The sequence below is a fragment of the Urocampus carinirostris genome, chromosome 1 (assembly GCF_059441175.1).
Source record: "Urocampus carinirostris isolate Australia breed hairy pipefish chromosome 1, RoL_Ucar_1.0, whole genome shotgun sequence".
Taxonomy (NCBI): Eukaryota; Metazoa; Chordata; class Actinopteri; order Syngnathiformes; family Syngnathidae; genus Urocampus; species Urocampus carinirostris.
Window position 1 is genome coordinate 42422387 of NC_142349.1, and position 16553 is coordinate 42438939.

General features: G+C 39.1%; 1 protein-coding gene across 2 annotated transcripts in view; it reads left to right on the forward strand.

The window, feature by feature from the left end:
- Positions 1–16553, forward strand: part of ppfia3 (PTPRF interacting protein alpha 3) — a 39426-nt gene that overhangs the window by 16258 nt on the left and 6615 nt on the right. The window contains exons 18-29 of one of the 2 annotated variants that reach the window (XM_088339964.1): positions 288–421; positions 506–660; positions 752–851; positions 919–1000; positions 1076–1276; positions 2042–2107; positions 2543–2569; positions 3363–3538; positions 6646–6743; positions 8402–8577; positions 11718–11786; positions 12557–12719. In XM_088339964.1, coding sequence (XP_088196090.1) covers positions 288–421; positions 506–660; positions 752–851; positions 919–1000; positions 1076–1276; positions 2042–2107; positions 2543–2569; positions 3363–3538; positions 6646–6743; positions 8402–8577; positions 11718–11786; positions 12557–12719 — 1447 coding nt within the window. The remainder of the gene's footprint in view (positions 1–287; positions 422–505; positions 661–751; positions 852–918; positions 1001–1075; positions 1277–2041; positions 2108–2542; positions 2570–3362; positions 3539–6645; positions 6744–8401; positions 8578–11717; positions 11787–12556; positions 12720–16553) is intronic. The other variant, XM_088339972.1, reaches the window with a different exon arrangement.

Genomic DNA, 16553 nt, shown 5'->3' on the forward strand with positions numbered 1-16553 from the left:
ACTGCCACTATTCAGGCTCGATGCTCATTGCATAGAATAATTTACGGATTGGGTTAGCTGAACATATTCATGCTTAGCATTAAAATGTATCCGTTCACACGGAAGCTCTTACTGTAGTTTCAATTTGATACGCCTTATAGTCCGGTGCGTCTTATGTATGAAAAATATATGACAAAGTACTATTTTTGGGGATGCGCCTTATATTTTGTTGTAAAAAATATGGTAGCTAGGCTAACCATTGATTGTGTCTATTTTTTCCAATACTGTGGTACTATGTAACATTTTAGAACAACAAAGACGATGAGCGTTCCCTGGCCCTCCTGGACTCCACGCCGCCGCCCACGCCTCGGGCCTTACGGCTTGATAGGATGACCCTCACACACCCGGGGGCCCTTCTGGATGATCCCCGTGAGTTCCGCAGGTGAGACACAGAGACCGCCTTTGTACCAAACTTTCAATGCTTCAATTGGTTTCTGATAATACTTGTCAACTGTGCCCCATTCAGTCTGTCAGCAGATGGCAGCAGCTCCAACAGCAGCCAGGATTCGCTTCACAAATCCAGCAAAAAGAAGAGCATTAAGTCCTCCATTGGAAGACTTTTTGGAAAGAAGGAAAAAGGGAGAATAGGACTTCCTGGACGGGATGGTTCATCCTCACTCGGTAAGTTAAATTGGTAAAGGGGCTAATCATGCATGAATTATTATTATACTATATCGAAAGAATATCTTTGAGATTTCTGAATAATTACCAGCATCAACGCCTTCTGAAGACTTGGCCCCTGGAGACCCCATGGGCATTAATAAAACTGGGACTTTAGGTCCAGCAGACAAAGACCGCCGCAGCAAAAAAAAGTGAGTGCTCTTTTACACGCACTTTGTCTTAAGGAATACAAATCTTATTTTGCATTTATATACTCAGGCATGAGCTTCTAGAAGAGGCGTGTCGCCAAGGTTTGCCCTTCGCATCCTGGGATGGTCCAACTGTGGTTTCCTGGCTGGAGGTACCCCACAGTTATTTCAAAGTCCCGCTTTCCAAGCCCCCTTTTGCCTCATCCTGCTGCTATTTTTGTCTCCAGCTTTGGGTGGGCATGCCCGCCTGGTATGTGGCAGCCTGCCGAGCCAACGTAAAAAGCGGAGCCATCATGGCCAACCTGTCGGACACAGAAATCCAGCGTGAAATTGGCATCAGTAACCCGTTGCACCGCCTCAAGCTGAGGCTTGCTATCCAGGAGATGGTGTCCCTTACCAGCCCTTCAGCCCCAGCCAGCACTCGTTCGGTCAGGCTCCACTACGTACACATACAGAATATTTAGTATGTTGTTAAGTTATTAGGGGACAGCGATAAGTTAAAATCATTATACAGGTCGGTCACTTGTTTGTTTCTTCTGCACAAAAGCATTGACAAAACATGCTTAAAATGTTTCAACCTCAAAAATTTTAATTCACTTTGGTAAAGACTTTCCAAATCAAAGCAACATTATGTCGCCTTGCTTCCCAGAGTGTTTAAAACCATACAAGGGTTTAATAGTTAATAGTATTTTTACTATTTTTTAATTTCAAAATTTAAATTGGGAAACGTTGGGGAGGTAAACTAAAGTATTAAGTTTTGGGTTGCAATGTTGTAAGGTAGTAAACTTAAGGAATGAATAATAAACTATTTTGTTAAAACCAATTAACACCCTTTAAAAACAGAATTTCTTGTAAATCTTGGAAATGTCAAAACAGCATAAAACGTAAAGAATGTAAGGTAATGAAAGTCTTTATAAAGCTGGAGTTTCCATGAACTTTCCAAAAGTGGTTTTCAGTAAATTTCATAAGAGCAACTCAAGTTTTAACTAGCTTCACACATAAGAACATCAACACCTCCACATTTTCTCCACTATTGCTGGACAATGTCAAGCATTTAACTATTTTCCAAGTATATTTACAATTTTTATAATGTATTGAAAGCAAGAATGTTACTCTCCCTAAAGTCACCATCTGATGTACTATGTAGATTTGTTAAATGTTTTGTGTTGTCTTTTTTACCCTCCTGGCTGCAGTCGACAAGTAACGTTTGGATGACCCATGCCGAGATGGAGTCCTTGAATGCAGCAATCAAGCCACCGGTGAGTCTGATCTTTGCTTTTTCTGAATCTATTTCTTCTACACATTTTAAAATGATAGTTTAACCTGCTAAGGGAAACTGAAGTATTTAATTTATGTTTGTGTAATGTTCCTAGTTCATTTGAAATTGTTTAGTCTTGAAATGTTTTTTTTTTAAGATCCATGTTCATGAGTCTTCTTCCTCCTCCTCCTTTTCTTCTTCTGTGATTGTGTCTTGTAGTGTCAAACATCTTCTTGTCCCTCTGGTTGCTGTTTCACTGTGAACCGCTTCCAGCTAATTGCCCGTTCACTAACACACTCTTCCTCCCTTTGTCCTCCTCTTTTTGCTGCTGCTTCTCTGCTTCGCCTCCATCCCTCCTCGCCACCTCCACCACCTCCACTGCCACCTCCTCACTTTCTCTCTATCCACCCTTTCTTTTCTCCTCTGGGCCTTCCAGGAGCTGAAGGAGTTCAGTTGGGATCAGGTGAGGAAAAAAAAAACCCACAACATCTATTTTGTGCATCTTATTTGTTAAAGAGCGGTATTTATTTTTAAACTGGTAGATAGGTGAGGTGATTGGCAGATAATGGAAACACAATCAACAAAAGAATATTATTTTCCCCTCTTAATCATTGTGTATTTGATGTAAATAAAATCACAATGTAGAAAAACAAGAATATATGAACTGTATCATTCTATTAATAATTTAGTCAAAAAAAAAAACTTTCATTTTGTTGAAAAATATCCACTGTTTGGTTTAAATAATAAAATTCGTTTTAGTAAAGTAAAATGATTATTTTCAATCGTTAGGGTTTGTATAAATGTTGAAAAAAATATTAAACTGTTAATTACGCTGAAAGGTGTTAGTAAATCAAGTAACAACCAATTTATGAGATTGAGTACCTGGGAACACTTTTTGTGCAGAGTCCAATACCAGCAAAAGATGATGCCAAATCAATTGATTTTGCATTACACATGGGTTCGACCTATACACAATGATTCAACAAAGAAAACAATTTAATTGATTAAGGAAAAAGTTAACAAATACATATCAACACATTCACAAATGCTTACCTCCGAAATGCAGGACACTTTCCATTTTTAGGGTAGCAAAATGACCAATTACCCTGTTGTTTCCAATGGAAAATGCTCACTGGCAGGATTTAAAAACAAACACACACACACACACACACACACACAGCATATTTAGCTCAAGTCTCGTACTGTAGGACAAGTTGAGTGTGGGATGTCGATCACAGCCTTTTGTTCCAATTTAGATTCTGGCATATGGCGACATGAATCACGAGTGGGTGGGTAATGACTGGCTGCCCAGCCTGGGCCTGCCGCAGTATCGCAGCTACTTTATGGAGTCGCTGGTGGATGCTCGCATGCTGGACCACCTCACCAAGAAGGAACTAAGAGGGCAGCTCAAGATGGTGGACAGCTTCCACAGGTAAGATGTGTAGAATGGTAGATGCCCAAAAAGAGGTGTATAATCTCAATTCAGCTCTCTATAAGTGAAGTCCAAAATAACAGATGTCCCATGATCCTCCTTTGCCTCATATTGGGTCCTATCTTCTCCCATAATGTTTCCAATTACGATATTTTCTGGTCTATGATGTACACTTAAAAACCTTAATTTAGCCAGAAATATGAAAGTGCGCCTTTTAACCCGGTGCACCTTATATACACAAAACTATGGTTGATGAAATTGGTAATACCTACAGAATGCATACAGTATAAATACATGTGCATTTCTACATAAGGTTTTACCATGTAATACTGCATTTGTGCAATGATTGCTCTACCGAGAAACATTGCTGACCAAAATCCCAAAATCGTGAACCTCGGTCATAGCGGTGAGAGTACCAACTCTGAACTACAAGACCACTAGTGATACAGATTACAAATGAAAACGGCATCACATTTTATCTCACTATAACAATATTCTTACTCACTGTGCCAGAAACAAATGTTAGAGAATTGATAAAACAGTAATTCATCCTGAAAGATATAGACAAACACAAAGTTGGATTAATCATCAGATACACCAAAGAGTTGTGCAGAAAATATGGTACTCTAGCAGGTCACAAAAATATCCTTTTTTGACCAATAAATTTTTTGTACATGATTTATTATTACTATATGGGGACTTAATGGGGTGGGTGACAGGTTGCTGCATGCTGTGCAAAGCTTGTACGAAGATACTAGAGCTTGTGTGACAGTTGGGAGTAAAGGGAGTGAGTGGTTTCCGGTAAGAGTCGGTTTGAGGCAAGGGTTTGTCATGTCACCTTGGCTGTTCAATTTGTATATAGATGGACTGGTGCGTCAGGTGTGTTTTAAGAGCCAGAAGAGCAGATATAGTGTGTGAGGGTGGGTTGCATGTAAGTCAGCTGTTGTCTGCAGATGACACTGCTTTGGTGGATGACTGCAGCAGGACTATTATGGTAGTGGAGTTTGATCGTGCGTAAGAGAATAAAGTTTAAGGTGAACGCAGACAAGAGTAAGGTAATGAGGTGATTGAAAGGTTGTGTGGTTGGTGGATTTAATAAAAAAATCTGACCAGGTTCTTCCAGTTTAATTCCCTTCGAATCTGGGAGCTAGTGGATGTGCACTGTTTTGCAGATGTTCCACCACTCGTCGTCTGTTATTTTTGAATCCATCTCCTTTTCCCATTTTATCTCAATATAGAGTGATGAATGCCCAATACATGTCATCAAATATATATACGTATCAAAAATGTATTTAAAACTTTTACCCTGATTGGCTCTTTCAAAAATGTTGATGATTTTATGACCAGTCCCCAATTTTATCTCTTTGTAGAGTATTCTTTCAATTGAAGGTAACGAAAATGGTCACTTACCTGTAAGCCATATTTATTTTTCAATTCCACAAAACTCTGCAGCTTGCCATGTTCAACCATCATACACATTGGTGTGATACATTTGCATGCCCATTGTCGAAACCCTTTATAATTCTGTCCAGGAATAAATCTGTTATCGAAGGCAAACCAACTCAGAATTCTTGCCTCCCTTTCCAAATTATATTTCCTAACTATCTTATTCCATATTCCTATTGTATTATGTCCCGGTATAGTGATTTAATGCATTTCACTGCTTCATCACTGAAACCAAATCTTAGTGTCTTATAGAGAAATCTCCAGTTCACACTACCAAAAGCTTTTTCTGCATCAATACTGATCAAAATTGACCTCTCGCCTGTGTTACGTATTCAGTCAATAATGTGCCTAGCGTGTTTTGTGTTTGTCTTTCTTTGATGAATCATGACTGGTCCTCATTAATTAATTCCTGCATTAGTGTCTCCAACCTTTTGCCAATAATGGAGCTATAAAGCTTGTTGTCGACATTTAAAAGGGAAATTGGTCCGTAATTACAGCAATATTTTTTGTCTTTTCCTTTCTTCGGGATAATAGTAAACATAGCTTCTTTCCATGCAGAAACCTAAGAGTGTAATTTAACGAATTTGTAAGGAGTTGTTATAGCTGATATGCAATTTTTTTGTAAAATGATGCTCAAAGCCATCCATTCCTGGAGATTTTGTTGATTTTGTTCGCTTGGTAGCTTCCTGTATTAGCTCCTCTCTCTATCCACCTTTATTCCACACACACCCCTCGGGGAGAGCAGGTAAGCATATCATATCCGCCATGTGAAAGAGAACAATTTCTTTTTCCTCAATTCACTATACTTTTTGCTTAAAATGTGAGCACTAGTTTGTTGGAATACAAGCAACTACCTGATCTAGGGTTCCTCTATTTATTTGACATCGGTTACATTGTTCATTTATCTTAAACACAATTTAGTAATATTATTTATATGTACCTTATTTTGTCTTTTAATAGCATATTTGGTATTGGAGTAATCCAAAAGTAATTGAAAGTAATCAAGTTACATTACTTCAATCACATAGTAATTTAATCACGTTACTGATTTAATTTTTCAACAGGTAATTAGTTACTCAATCGGATTACATTTTAAAGTGATCCTCCAAACCTTGCTCATTTCTTACCATGCATTGCATTTTGTCACTGCTGTCAGTAAAAACAACTATGTCATTTTTGTATTTTTTTATTATTTTTTAAATTTATTCTGCATTGTTGAAATAATGTTTTCATTAAGTTTTATCTTTTTTATTTTAGTTTAAAAAGTAAAAAGATAAATAACTGAAAGTAAAAGCAGAAAAATAACACCATTGTGATCTAAAATTATCAGCCAAAAGTACAATTGCATAAGGGTTCTACTCAATTTTTAAATAGTTTACCTCCCTGCAGATGCCCCCACAGTATTTCCCATTTTATTCCATCATCATACGATGGTAATGATGATCATATCACTTGTGATGTCCACTATATGTCTCCTCATTGTGTAATGTGGCGAATGAAAAGTGAATGTTTTTTTCATCAGTATTGTCACACTCTCTAGAGAGCAATCTCCACCTAGTTATGTGTCTCCAGGCTTCTCAACGGGGTCAGGCGGTCAAAGGGTGTGAAAAGGACAGCAAATCACCGCTTTAACCCCCACATCTTACCTCTACCTTCTGCAGGGTGAGTTTGCATTATGGCATAATGTGCCTCAAGCGCCTCAACTACGACCGCAAGGAGCTGGAGAGACGGCGCGAGGACAGCACACACCACAACAAAGGTGAGAAAACATTTCACACGGACCTTCTTTGCCTCTTCTTGCTGCGTAATTGTCTCTTTGGGGGGGAGTTACTGACCCCTTTCGCATGTGGTGTGATGGAGACGTATCAAAGCAGACTACTACATGTCTTTGGTAAAGCAGCGTGTGGCCCATTAGCTAAGGTTATGCTGAACGTCCTGTTCTGAGTAAACAGTCGTTTGTGATCACCAGGCGGCTCTTGACTAGTAAAACTGTCACTTGGATGCTCTTATAAAGTGCTGTTTTGATGAATGAGTGAATCAGGGGAGTTTTTCCAGATGCTTATCAACTATTTGTTTTTCTGCTTTGACGTGCATGCCAAAAATGTAGCTACAAAGAGCTTTATGGTATGAGCGATCTGTGTACTTCAAGCAGCATAGCAAAACAAAAAAAATCTTCAAAATCTTGAACCCCTCATAAAACACAACTTTGCTCTAGGATTGTTTAACTATATTAAGGCTAACAGATAATTGGAAACATCGTAGACGGACTCAAAAAGCTGCATTGTTGTGGACGTGTTTTAGCTCTTTGAACAAATATTTTTTTAAAGATTGTGCAATAGCAGATTCAGATAGACAATACAACAATACAAATGTGTCCATTTTGAAAAATCAAATGGAAGAAAGTTCACAAAGGTTCACAAAGTCATGTAAAGTCGTGATTGGCAACTTTCTGTACCACAGACCGGTTTAATGTCTGACAATTTTGAGATGAGCAATATTGGTCGACTGATAATGAAAAATCTTGGTAAAAAAGTGCCCTTGTAATCGAATATATATACAGTATAGGCAAAGACCAAGGCAATATATTTTTCTCTCTGCGCGGCCCAAAACCAAACAACCCTTGGCCTATTTCCGGTCAATGGTCTGGCGGTTTCCAACAACTGATGTAAAGTACTTAAATAAGTACTCTTTGTTGGCACTGTTGCTTAATGGAGGGAATCTACTCCAGTGAAACACATTTTAAGTGTTTTAATTAACAAAGTAAATGCTATTTAATTTATTTCTTCTTCTTAGATTCATTCCGAATACAATTCCTATTTTAAATGGATTGATTTGATTTTAGATTACTCGGGTTACTCACTTTTGATATTTAAATACAATTCAAGTTGCTATGAAAAATACATATTTTCTTCTTATAGTATTTATTGTCAATTACGTATTTTCAGTTGGACTGTATCATTACTAATGACGCTGATGGTCCTTAAAGAAGAGCCCTCCTGCTATCTAATCAATGTGATATATTTTACTTCCGGACACTTGTAGAAGCTTGATTCCGCATCTATGTCAATGGATATCAAGTTGTACTCATGTTGCCTACCACAGATAATTGCTCAAATTCTGGCTGATTCTGATATGTCAAGTCCACACAGGAATCTTAAGTTAGTTAAGTTTTGGCGTGGTCACAGCTTTTATTGCTGTCATCATTTTACAAGAAAATCACTCAGCAAGTAAGAGTAAGACGTTTGAAAAAGGAAAAGAGAACAAAACATGCAGTAATTGTGTGAAATTATTTCACAAGCTCATTTCCTTTCTCCCCTTTCACTCTACTTAACCCATATTTTGACTTTCACAACCCAGGAGCAGGATTTTACAAGGACTTTGGCATCAGCTTTACAGTGTCTTCTTCCTTTTGCCCAGACGTGATGGTGTGGTCCAACGAGCGCGTAATGTGCTGGGTGCAGAACGTGGGCCTGAAGGAATATGCCGACAACCTTCGAGAGAGCGGCGTACACGGCTCCCTGCTGGCCCTCGATGACACCTTTGACTACACAGACCTGGCACTGCTTTTGCAGATACCCAATCAGAACACACAGGTACATGCACCCCTAGTGTGATCGTTTTCGGCTAATGATGCCGTCGACTTTTTCCGCGCCTGTCACGATGCCTTAATTTTGTATTCGTTGAATCGTTTGGTTACTGTGTCACTTGGGTTTAAGTGTACAGTATTTCCGAACATGGAATTTTGGGTCCCTTAGGTTTAGGATGGCCCTTGAACCTGGTCACGGTTCACGGCTACCTTAACAACTTCCTGTGGTGTGTCTTGGGCATGTACAGCCAGGATGTGTCCATCCTTGTCAAGGCTGTTTTTTGGATAGGGGTTTGCTCCCCCACAAGAAACATGTAGTACTAGTTTCCACGGTTTGAGAAGCCTCCATATACAGCACCTTTGTCATCTGTTCACTGCTGTTTTTCAGTTTACAGTGTCATCCCAGAGATGAGCTGGACATCTTACAATACACATTGCATTTCTTGTGGCGTTCATTTTTTTTGTTGAAAAACAAACTTTGTGGTTATGACGTTTGTGACATAATAGAGGGTCAAAGGCTCCATGTCCACGAAAGGACTTTGAGTTTTATATATTCCTCCGGGCACTCAGGTTTCCTCCCACATTCCAAAGCATGCAAGACAGATTAATTGACCGATCCAAGTTGTCCCTAGGTGGGATTGAACGAGTGAGTCCCTGTGTGCCCTACAGCCGGCTGGTAACCAGTTCAGGGTGTCTCCTGCCCACTGCCCTAATGTGGCTGTAACGGACCCCTGCAGAAAGAGGATGGATATTTTTGTATCTATATTCAAATGATTTATGTATTTAAATAAATAATTTACTAACTGGATATAAAAAAATGAAATGGTTCATACAAAAATAAAAAGTAAATTATTCAAAATAAGGTACTGGGCACCTTATTCTACAAAACTATTCATTTAATACAGCTGAGAAGGACAATGTGTATTATTTAGCACTCCCTAGTAGTTAAAAAGTAAAAATACAGATTTAGAAAATAAGCATAAAAACATGATCTACCATATAAACAGTATTTATTTCATTATTCATAAGTTGAGAAATTTGCATTTATTTTACATAAAAGGAGCCTCGACTCGAGGGAACCATCTTGCTACCTTGGGTACAGATGCTCCCCTCCGACCATTCGACTTACGTAAAACGGTAGATACGAACATTTTTTTCAGGATGTCGAAAAATATCCTGACATTGCTGTAAGTTAGATTTTGTATTGTGTGCACCTTTTTCCGAGTACAGGATATTACTGTAGTGCTTCTTTTGGCCGCTACCAGCATGTGGCTCTGTGAGAGGTCACCCGGCACCCACCCTGAAGTAAAAAAATCTGCTTCCTCTTCCCAGTTTGTGTGTAAACATTCTATACTGTTTATGTCAAGTCATGTTTATTTGTATAGCCCTTAATAACAAAGAGTCTCAAAGGGCTGCACAGATAAAAGACTATTGCAAACTACAGACCATTATGACACCATCCCCTCATCTAAAACCTACATGAGGGCAAATAATAGACGGATATTGTCAACATAAAATATAAATTATTTATATGCTGTAGAGTAGAAGTGTGTTTTGAGCTTGGATTTGAACAATTCCACTGAGGTTGCAGATCGAATCTCAGGGGGAAGAGCATTCCACAGCACCGAGGCCCGAATGGAGAACGCTCTTGAACCTGCGGAACTCTTCTTGGCTCTTGGGATCACTAGTAGACCAGCGTTTTCAGAGCGAAGGCTCCGGAACGGAACATAAGGGGAAATTAAATCTGAAAGATATGAGGGAACAAGTCCATGCATGATTTTGTATAATACCAACAGAACCTTAAAGTCACATCTTAAGCTAAAAGAGAGCCAATGCAGGTTAGCTAAAATCGGGGTAATGTGATCAAACTTTCTTGTCTTAGATAAAAGCCTCGGTGCAGCATTTTGTATCAGCTGAAGGCTCTTGATTTTGGACTTCGGGAGACCGGAGAGTAGTGCCTTAGAGTAATCGAGACGGGAAGTAACAAACGCGTGAATTATAATCTCCGCATTCAACTGAGACTGCATAAGACAAATTTTAGCAATGGTGCAAAGATGGAGGAAAGCTGTATTAGTCATATTCTTCACGTGTGTTTGAAGGGACAGATCGGGGTCAAATATGACACCTACATTTTTGACTGAGTCACTCTGGGTGATATTACATTTGTCAATGTTCTGAGCAGTTTTTGAGAACAAATCACAGCATTTAGATGGACCAACAACTAACATTTCGGTCTTTTCAGAGTTAAAGCGCAAGAAGTTGAGTGACATCCATTCTTTTATCTCAGTGAGGCAGGCCTCCAAATTTCCACAATTTAGTGTGGCAGATTCCTCCAACGGAAGATATAGTTGAGTGTCATCTGCGTAGCAATGGAAACTGATATTATACTTGCGAATAATATCACCTAATGGAAGCATGTAAATGCTGAAAAGAAGGGGGCCAAGTACTGAACCCTGCGGAACACCACAGGTGACACTAAAGGGCTCAGATGCTAAGCGTGCTAAGAACTTTGTCATTTTTATTGTTTAATATCTCGTGCATCCATTCATTATGGTTGGTGTAAAGTGTAAAGAAGAGGAAAACTGTTTCTTTTGAAATGAAAGTGGAATAATAAAGCTTGATGCGGTTGATAAAATGGTCTAAACACTTTATTAGGCCATTCTTTACCACGGAGGAAGACCTCTTGTAGCCCATCTTCCAAAAGTAAGTTAAACTCAGCTTTATTTATCTATATAGAGCATATTATTTTATGAAATGTTTCTTTTTTTAGCACAAATCAATACAAGTTATCTATACAAACCTTAAACATACCTATATAAACCTTAAACATACAAAATATAGTACTGAAGCAACTTACGAACAAATTCATCTTACAAACGATCGTCCGGAACCTATTTCGTTCGTAAGTAGGGCAGCGTCGGTATTTGAAAAACTTAAACCTCGCAAAATTCTGGTAAACAAAAAAAAGGAATATGTTGCGGTTTGGTCTCTTTGAGTCTCCGTAGTTTTCTATTCTTTCTTGTGGTTTTTAACACTCGTTTACAATTGCACCGCACTATACAGCCACATTTGGTGGTCAAATAATAGACACCGTCACTTTAAATTTCAAAAACATTGATACATAAACTGTTTTTCTCTGTCCGCCAGGCCCGACAGCTGTTGGAGCAGGAGTACAACTCGCTAATTTCCATGGGAACCGAAAGGCGGCCCGATGAGGTCTGTTGCATATACACACGCACATAAGAACCACACAAAGACAGATCCATAACTGTTCACTGAAAAAAACATACACACACATACACGAAAAATAACTCATATGTAGAAAAGACACCAAAAAAAAAAGAAAAAAAGCAAAGTGTTCACAAATGTAAGCTCAAACAACCAAAGTACTGTATTATCCGCACTATGAGGTGCACTTCCAAATAGTATTTTGTGATATTTCTTTCATATATAAGGAGGACAAGGTAAACTGAATTAAAAGTACAGTAAGCAGTGGGGTTGCACCAAAAATTAAGTACCTTATCTGTAAATTGATTGATCAAGCGTGATATATCAATGATCACAATTGCATAACATCAGATGCAACGGGAATCAAACCCAGATCGTGGCAGGGAGGGCCCTGGATCCTATTCAGTGGACCATGAGGGATAAAGACGATTAATTAAAAGGCATTGTGTTTGTACCACTGCTATCTAGTTTGATCCCCATTTTCACCATTGTTTTGCAATTGTGGCCAGCGATAAACTTTATCGACTGATCAATACCAGATTACAGGGCGCATGTTGAAATTTCTGTCCAATTTAGGGCTTTTGGGTGTGCCTTTAGTCCAGAAAATACGGTACACGCCAACACTGTTAAACAAAAACAAACATTTGCTCATGGAAATAGCACATAGATATTATGCACACACTAAACATACAATAACCACAAAAATACTTGATGACATAAATACCAGACACAGACATTAGGGTGTATTTTGGTCACAGGACGGCACCAAGACGTTCACACGCTCTCCGTCGTGGCGCAAAATGTTTCGTGAGAAGGACCTGCGGGGCGTCACCTCAGACTCAGCCGAGACCCTGCCTGCTAACTTCCGTGCCTCAGCAATTGCCACGCCCTCCGTCACCCTCAGGAAGGTCCAGAGCGACGGTGAGTGATCCTGTACGAGAGGCCGTTTGAGAAGTAAATCATTCTTGCTCTCACATTTAACGTCATGCTCTCACACCTACACAACTATCCCTTCAGAAGGATAGTCTTACACTATGCACAAAAGCTCTCTTATACATGCTACCATACTCTCTCAAACATAGCACTAAATTCTCATGCACAACCTACTATGTTGTCACATGCATGCTATTACACTCTCATGTACTACTATACTCTCTCATGCATACAACTATACTAGGAGCGACTCCAGTTTGTTGTCAAAGTCTTCAACATCGTCATGGTTACCAAAAGTACCCAAGATAAAACAAAGATGTGAAGTGAAGCGATCAGTACACTAGGTGTGAAACACCCCTATAATAATAGTAATTCTAGTGGGGTGTGAGAAAAAAAGGAGAATGTAAAGGGTGTGTGAGAGATTCTGCAGTAGGCCAAGGGAGTAGCGTAAATATGTCAAACAAACTAATTTGATAAAATGCCTAAGAAGGGAATCTACTAAACCACCTAACCAATTCCTCCCAGTAACAGCAAGTTAAGTCATGTTTATTTGTATAGCCCTTAATCACAAGAAGTCTCAAAGGCCTGTGCAGACTACAGACTATTATCAAGTCACTAACTACACTGCTCTAAACAATAAAGTACAAGGGTGGCATCCCCACTCTAACCTGGTGTAGGTAACAAAGTAAATCCTACGCGCGGCATGCTCGCGAGCCATATATGGCTCTTCTCATGAGTACATATGGCTCGGAGATAAAATGATACTCATGCAAATCCCAACTATAGCATTCCAATTCTGTTGAGCGCGGAGTCGAATCTAGTGCGCATACTGCTTTGACGTAATGCTATAACGATAGATGGTTTGGTCCAGTAGAGCATACTCCCAAATACAGTTTTCACTCAAGGTGGCTGTATGCTGCTAATAAATCCTTCACATAAACAATTTAGGTTCACTGTTGAAACACTTTATGATGAAAACCCATAGAAAAACTGAACAGCCATAAACGCCAGCCAACCTCATAGAGTAATTTGATTGTGTGAGCAGTAGGAGTGGGCGGAGCTATGAACACAGCGCATTTCTGTCTGCACCAAAGGTAAAATGTCAGTATCTTTATGTGCAGTATTTTGTGACCTCTTGCACCTTGTTTTAAAACTATTATTTATGTTAAAAGTGAGGATCAAAATGAGTCTCTACAAGGGAGATAAGTTTAAAGTGGTGTATTTGTGGATCTGGGACACAGGCTCTTATTCTAATTCTTATTTCATACATTTGATCAAATCTAATGTCCCGCAGTGATATAAAATGTGCTGAAAATTTTGATTTTGTCTGGAGAGCAGGTCTGGCGGTTTAATTCATTTTCTCTTAAAATATATGGTGAAGCTCTCTCAAAATAAAAATTATAATAACTTGCTATTATGGCTCTTCGGGTCAAAAGATTCCTGACCCCTTGAGCTGGATCAAAGAGTCGTTTCCCTTGTGCCTTTTTTACATTTACTAGCTTTCAGAACACATTTCTGTTTTTTACATTCTCTAACATTAATCTCTGGCATTGTAAGTACAATAGGGTAATAATGAGAATAAATTTGCATGCCTTTTCATATTTCTTCTATATCACTAGTTACTCTAGTGGTTAGGATTTGGCACTCTCACTGACAAGACCTGGGTTGGATTCCCGTTGTTTCCAGAATCCAATGTTTCACTATTGTGGTCAATGTATCATTCGTTATTCCGATCAACCAGTGCACAAATACAGCATTTACCCAAACTCTGAGTCATTTTTTAGGAATAAGAAATTGTGTCTTATACATGACAAATATTGTAATGACAATTCTTATAATAACTGACACCTGTCTGTTGGTTTAACAACAAATAATGTCTTGAATTCAATTCCCATTTCAATTAACTCAGATAAAACCAGTTAAAATTCTGTTAACATTGAATTGTAAAATATTTTATCTCCGTTTATACTGCTTTTTAGTGTATTTCTTTACATTTTAGTTGTAGTTTTCCGACCTCCAAGCGTATTAGAATAAGCTGTAAAGTACACATTGTACGATAAGGATTCTGCTGACATGGTAATCATACACAAAATTGCCATGTATGCTTTCAACAGCTCGTCTGAACATGACTGCAACAACGCGCACTGTTATGGTACACTGATGAATAAAGTTCAAAATGCTTGAATTTTTCTTTTATTCTGTTTTTTTCCCCTCAATCGATTAATTTGTGAATATTGAGGGAACTTTGGGCAGACAAAAATTACCTGCTCCAGGTAGATTTTTGGTAATGGAGGTAATGATAAGATATTATCGAGAGTTTCTGGAATGGATAAAACCCCCCAAAAATATAGACTTGCAAGGTTAAGATGACACTCAATTGGGTAATGAATTCAGATCTGTCACGACCAGCACAAAGGCTAGACCCAATCATGTAAAGTTTCTCAAAAAAGCCTTTTATTTTACGGGAAATGGGGAGTCATGCACGTTAGACAAGAAGCCAGAGACCGACGAGATCGATACCAATTGCCCGACCAGATATCGTAGAGATGGGGTCGATACCAGACAGGACGGGACAGACGGGATTGATTTCGAAACCAGATATCGAGATTAAACCCGACATACTAGACGGGAAGGAAAACTGGAGCGAATAATGAACAGGACAAAAATAGACGGGAACGATACCGGACAGGCAACACAGGCAGGAAACCGGACAGTCAAAACCCACTTCTTGCGGGGCAGAGGTTCGTTGACGGACTGACAAAGGGAGAGTGAGAGCACTCAGCATAAATAGAAGTTAAGCCTATCCGTCAGCGAGCCGCAGCTGGTGCCAATTGGGGCCAATTGGGCGCCATGGCAACCGTGACTGAACCCCCCCTCAAGGGACGGCTCCAGAAGTCCCCCAAAAAAACAAAATACGGTGCTCTCCAGAATGGGTTGATGCCCCCGAGGAAGGTCGCCCCACTTCAGCCTCCGGAGGGGTGGCAAAAGCTGGACCCGGAAGAGGCTGAGCGGGCAGGCAGGCGTCGCAGGCTGGCAGCCGGGCATCGTATAGATACATTGTTAAACAAATTATATAATTTTTTCTTGAAGTATTACAAGCATCCCCAAATAGCAGTTTCCTCTGAACATGTTTCGCTTATCCTAATAAGACTTAATGTTGAAATGGTGAACAATGAACTCATTAATGCGATGTAAATCGTGATTATTTGTTGATCCTCTCTGACAGAAAATTTAGGATAATCAAAATGCATTGGTCAAAATGACCCAGCAAAGTTATTGTTGCTTCTTGGAAGCAAACACAAAAAGGAATATGAGGACTTTTTAACAGCATATCATTTTATAAACATTGACAATTTTACTAAACTTAATTTATCGTTCATTTCAAAAGCAACCACAGTTGTCACTGAGTGCAGCACTGACGACCAAACTTGAAATACAAACGACAGTAAATCAAAAAATAAGTAAGCTGCTGGAGCTCAGATTTGGAGCTAAAACGACTATTGTTCACTAGCAATTGTTAGTCTCTCAGTGACTTACACACAATTGGATCACAATTGGCTAGTCTGTCATTAACAGCATTCATTTTTTTGAGGAGTGAATAAAAATTATCAATTGAAAATTGTAATCCTCAGTCGATCACATTTGATAACCACAAATTGTCAACACGTTTTTAGGAACGCCTGATTGAAAATGTACTAAAATTCTTAAACAAACAGGCCTCCATCCGTGTGACAGATGTGCAGACAGTCTGATAAAGGCTGATAAACTAACCAATGATAGTTGTTGCAGGGATGTCAATGACATAATACTACTCATATTAAT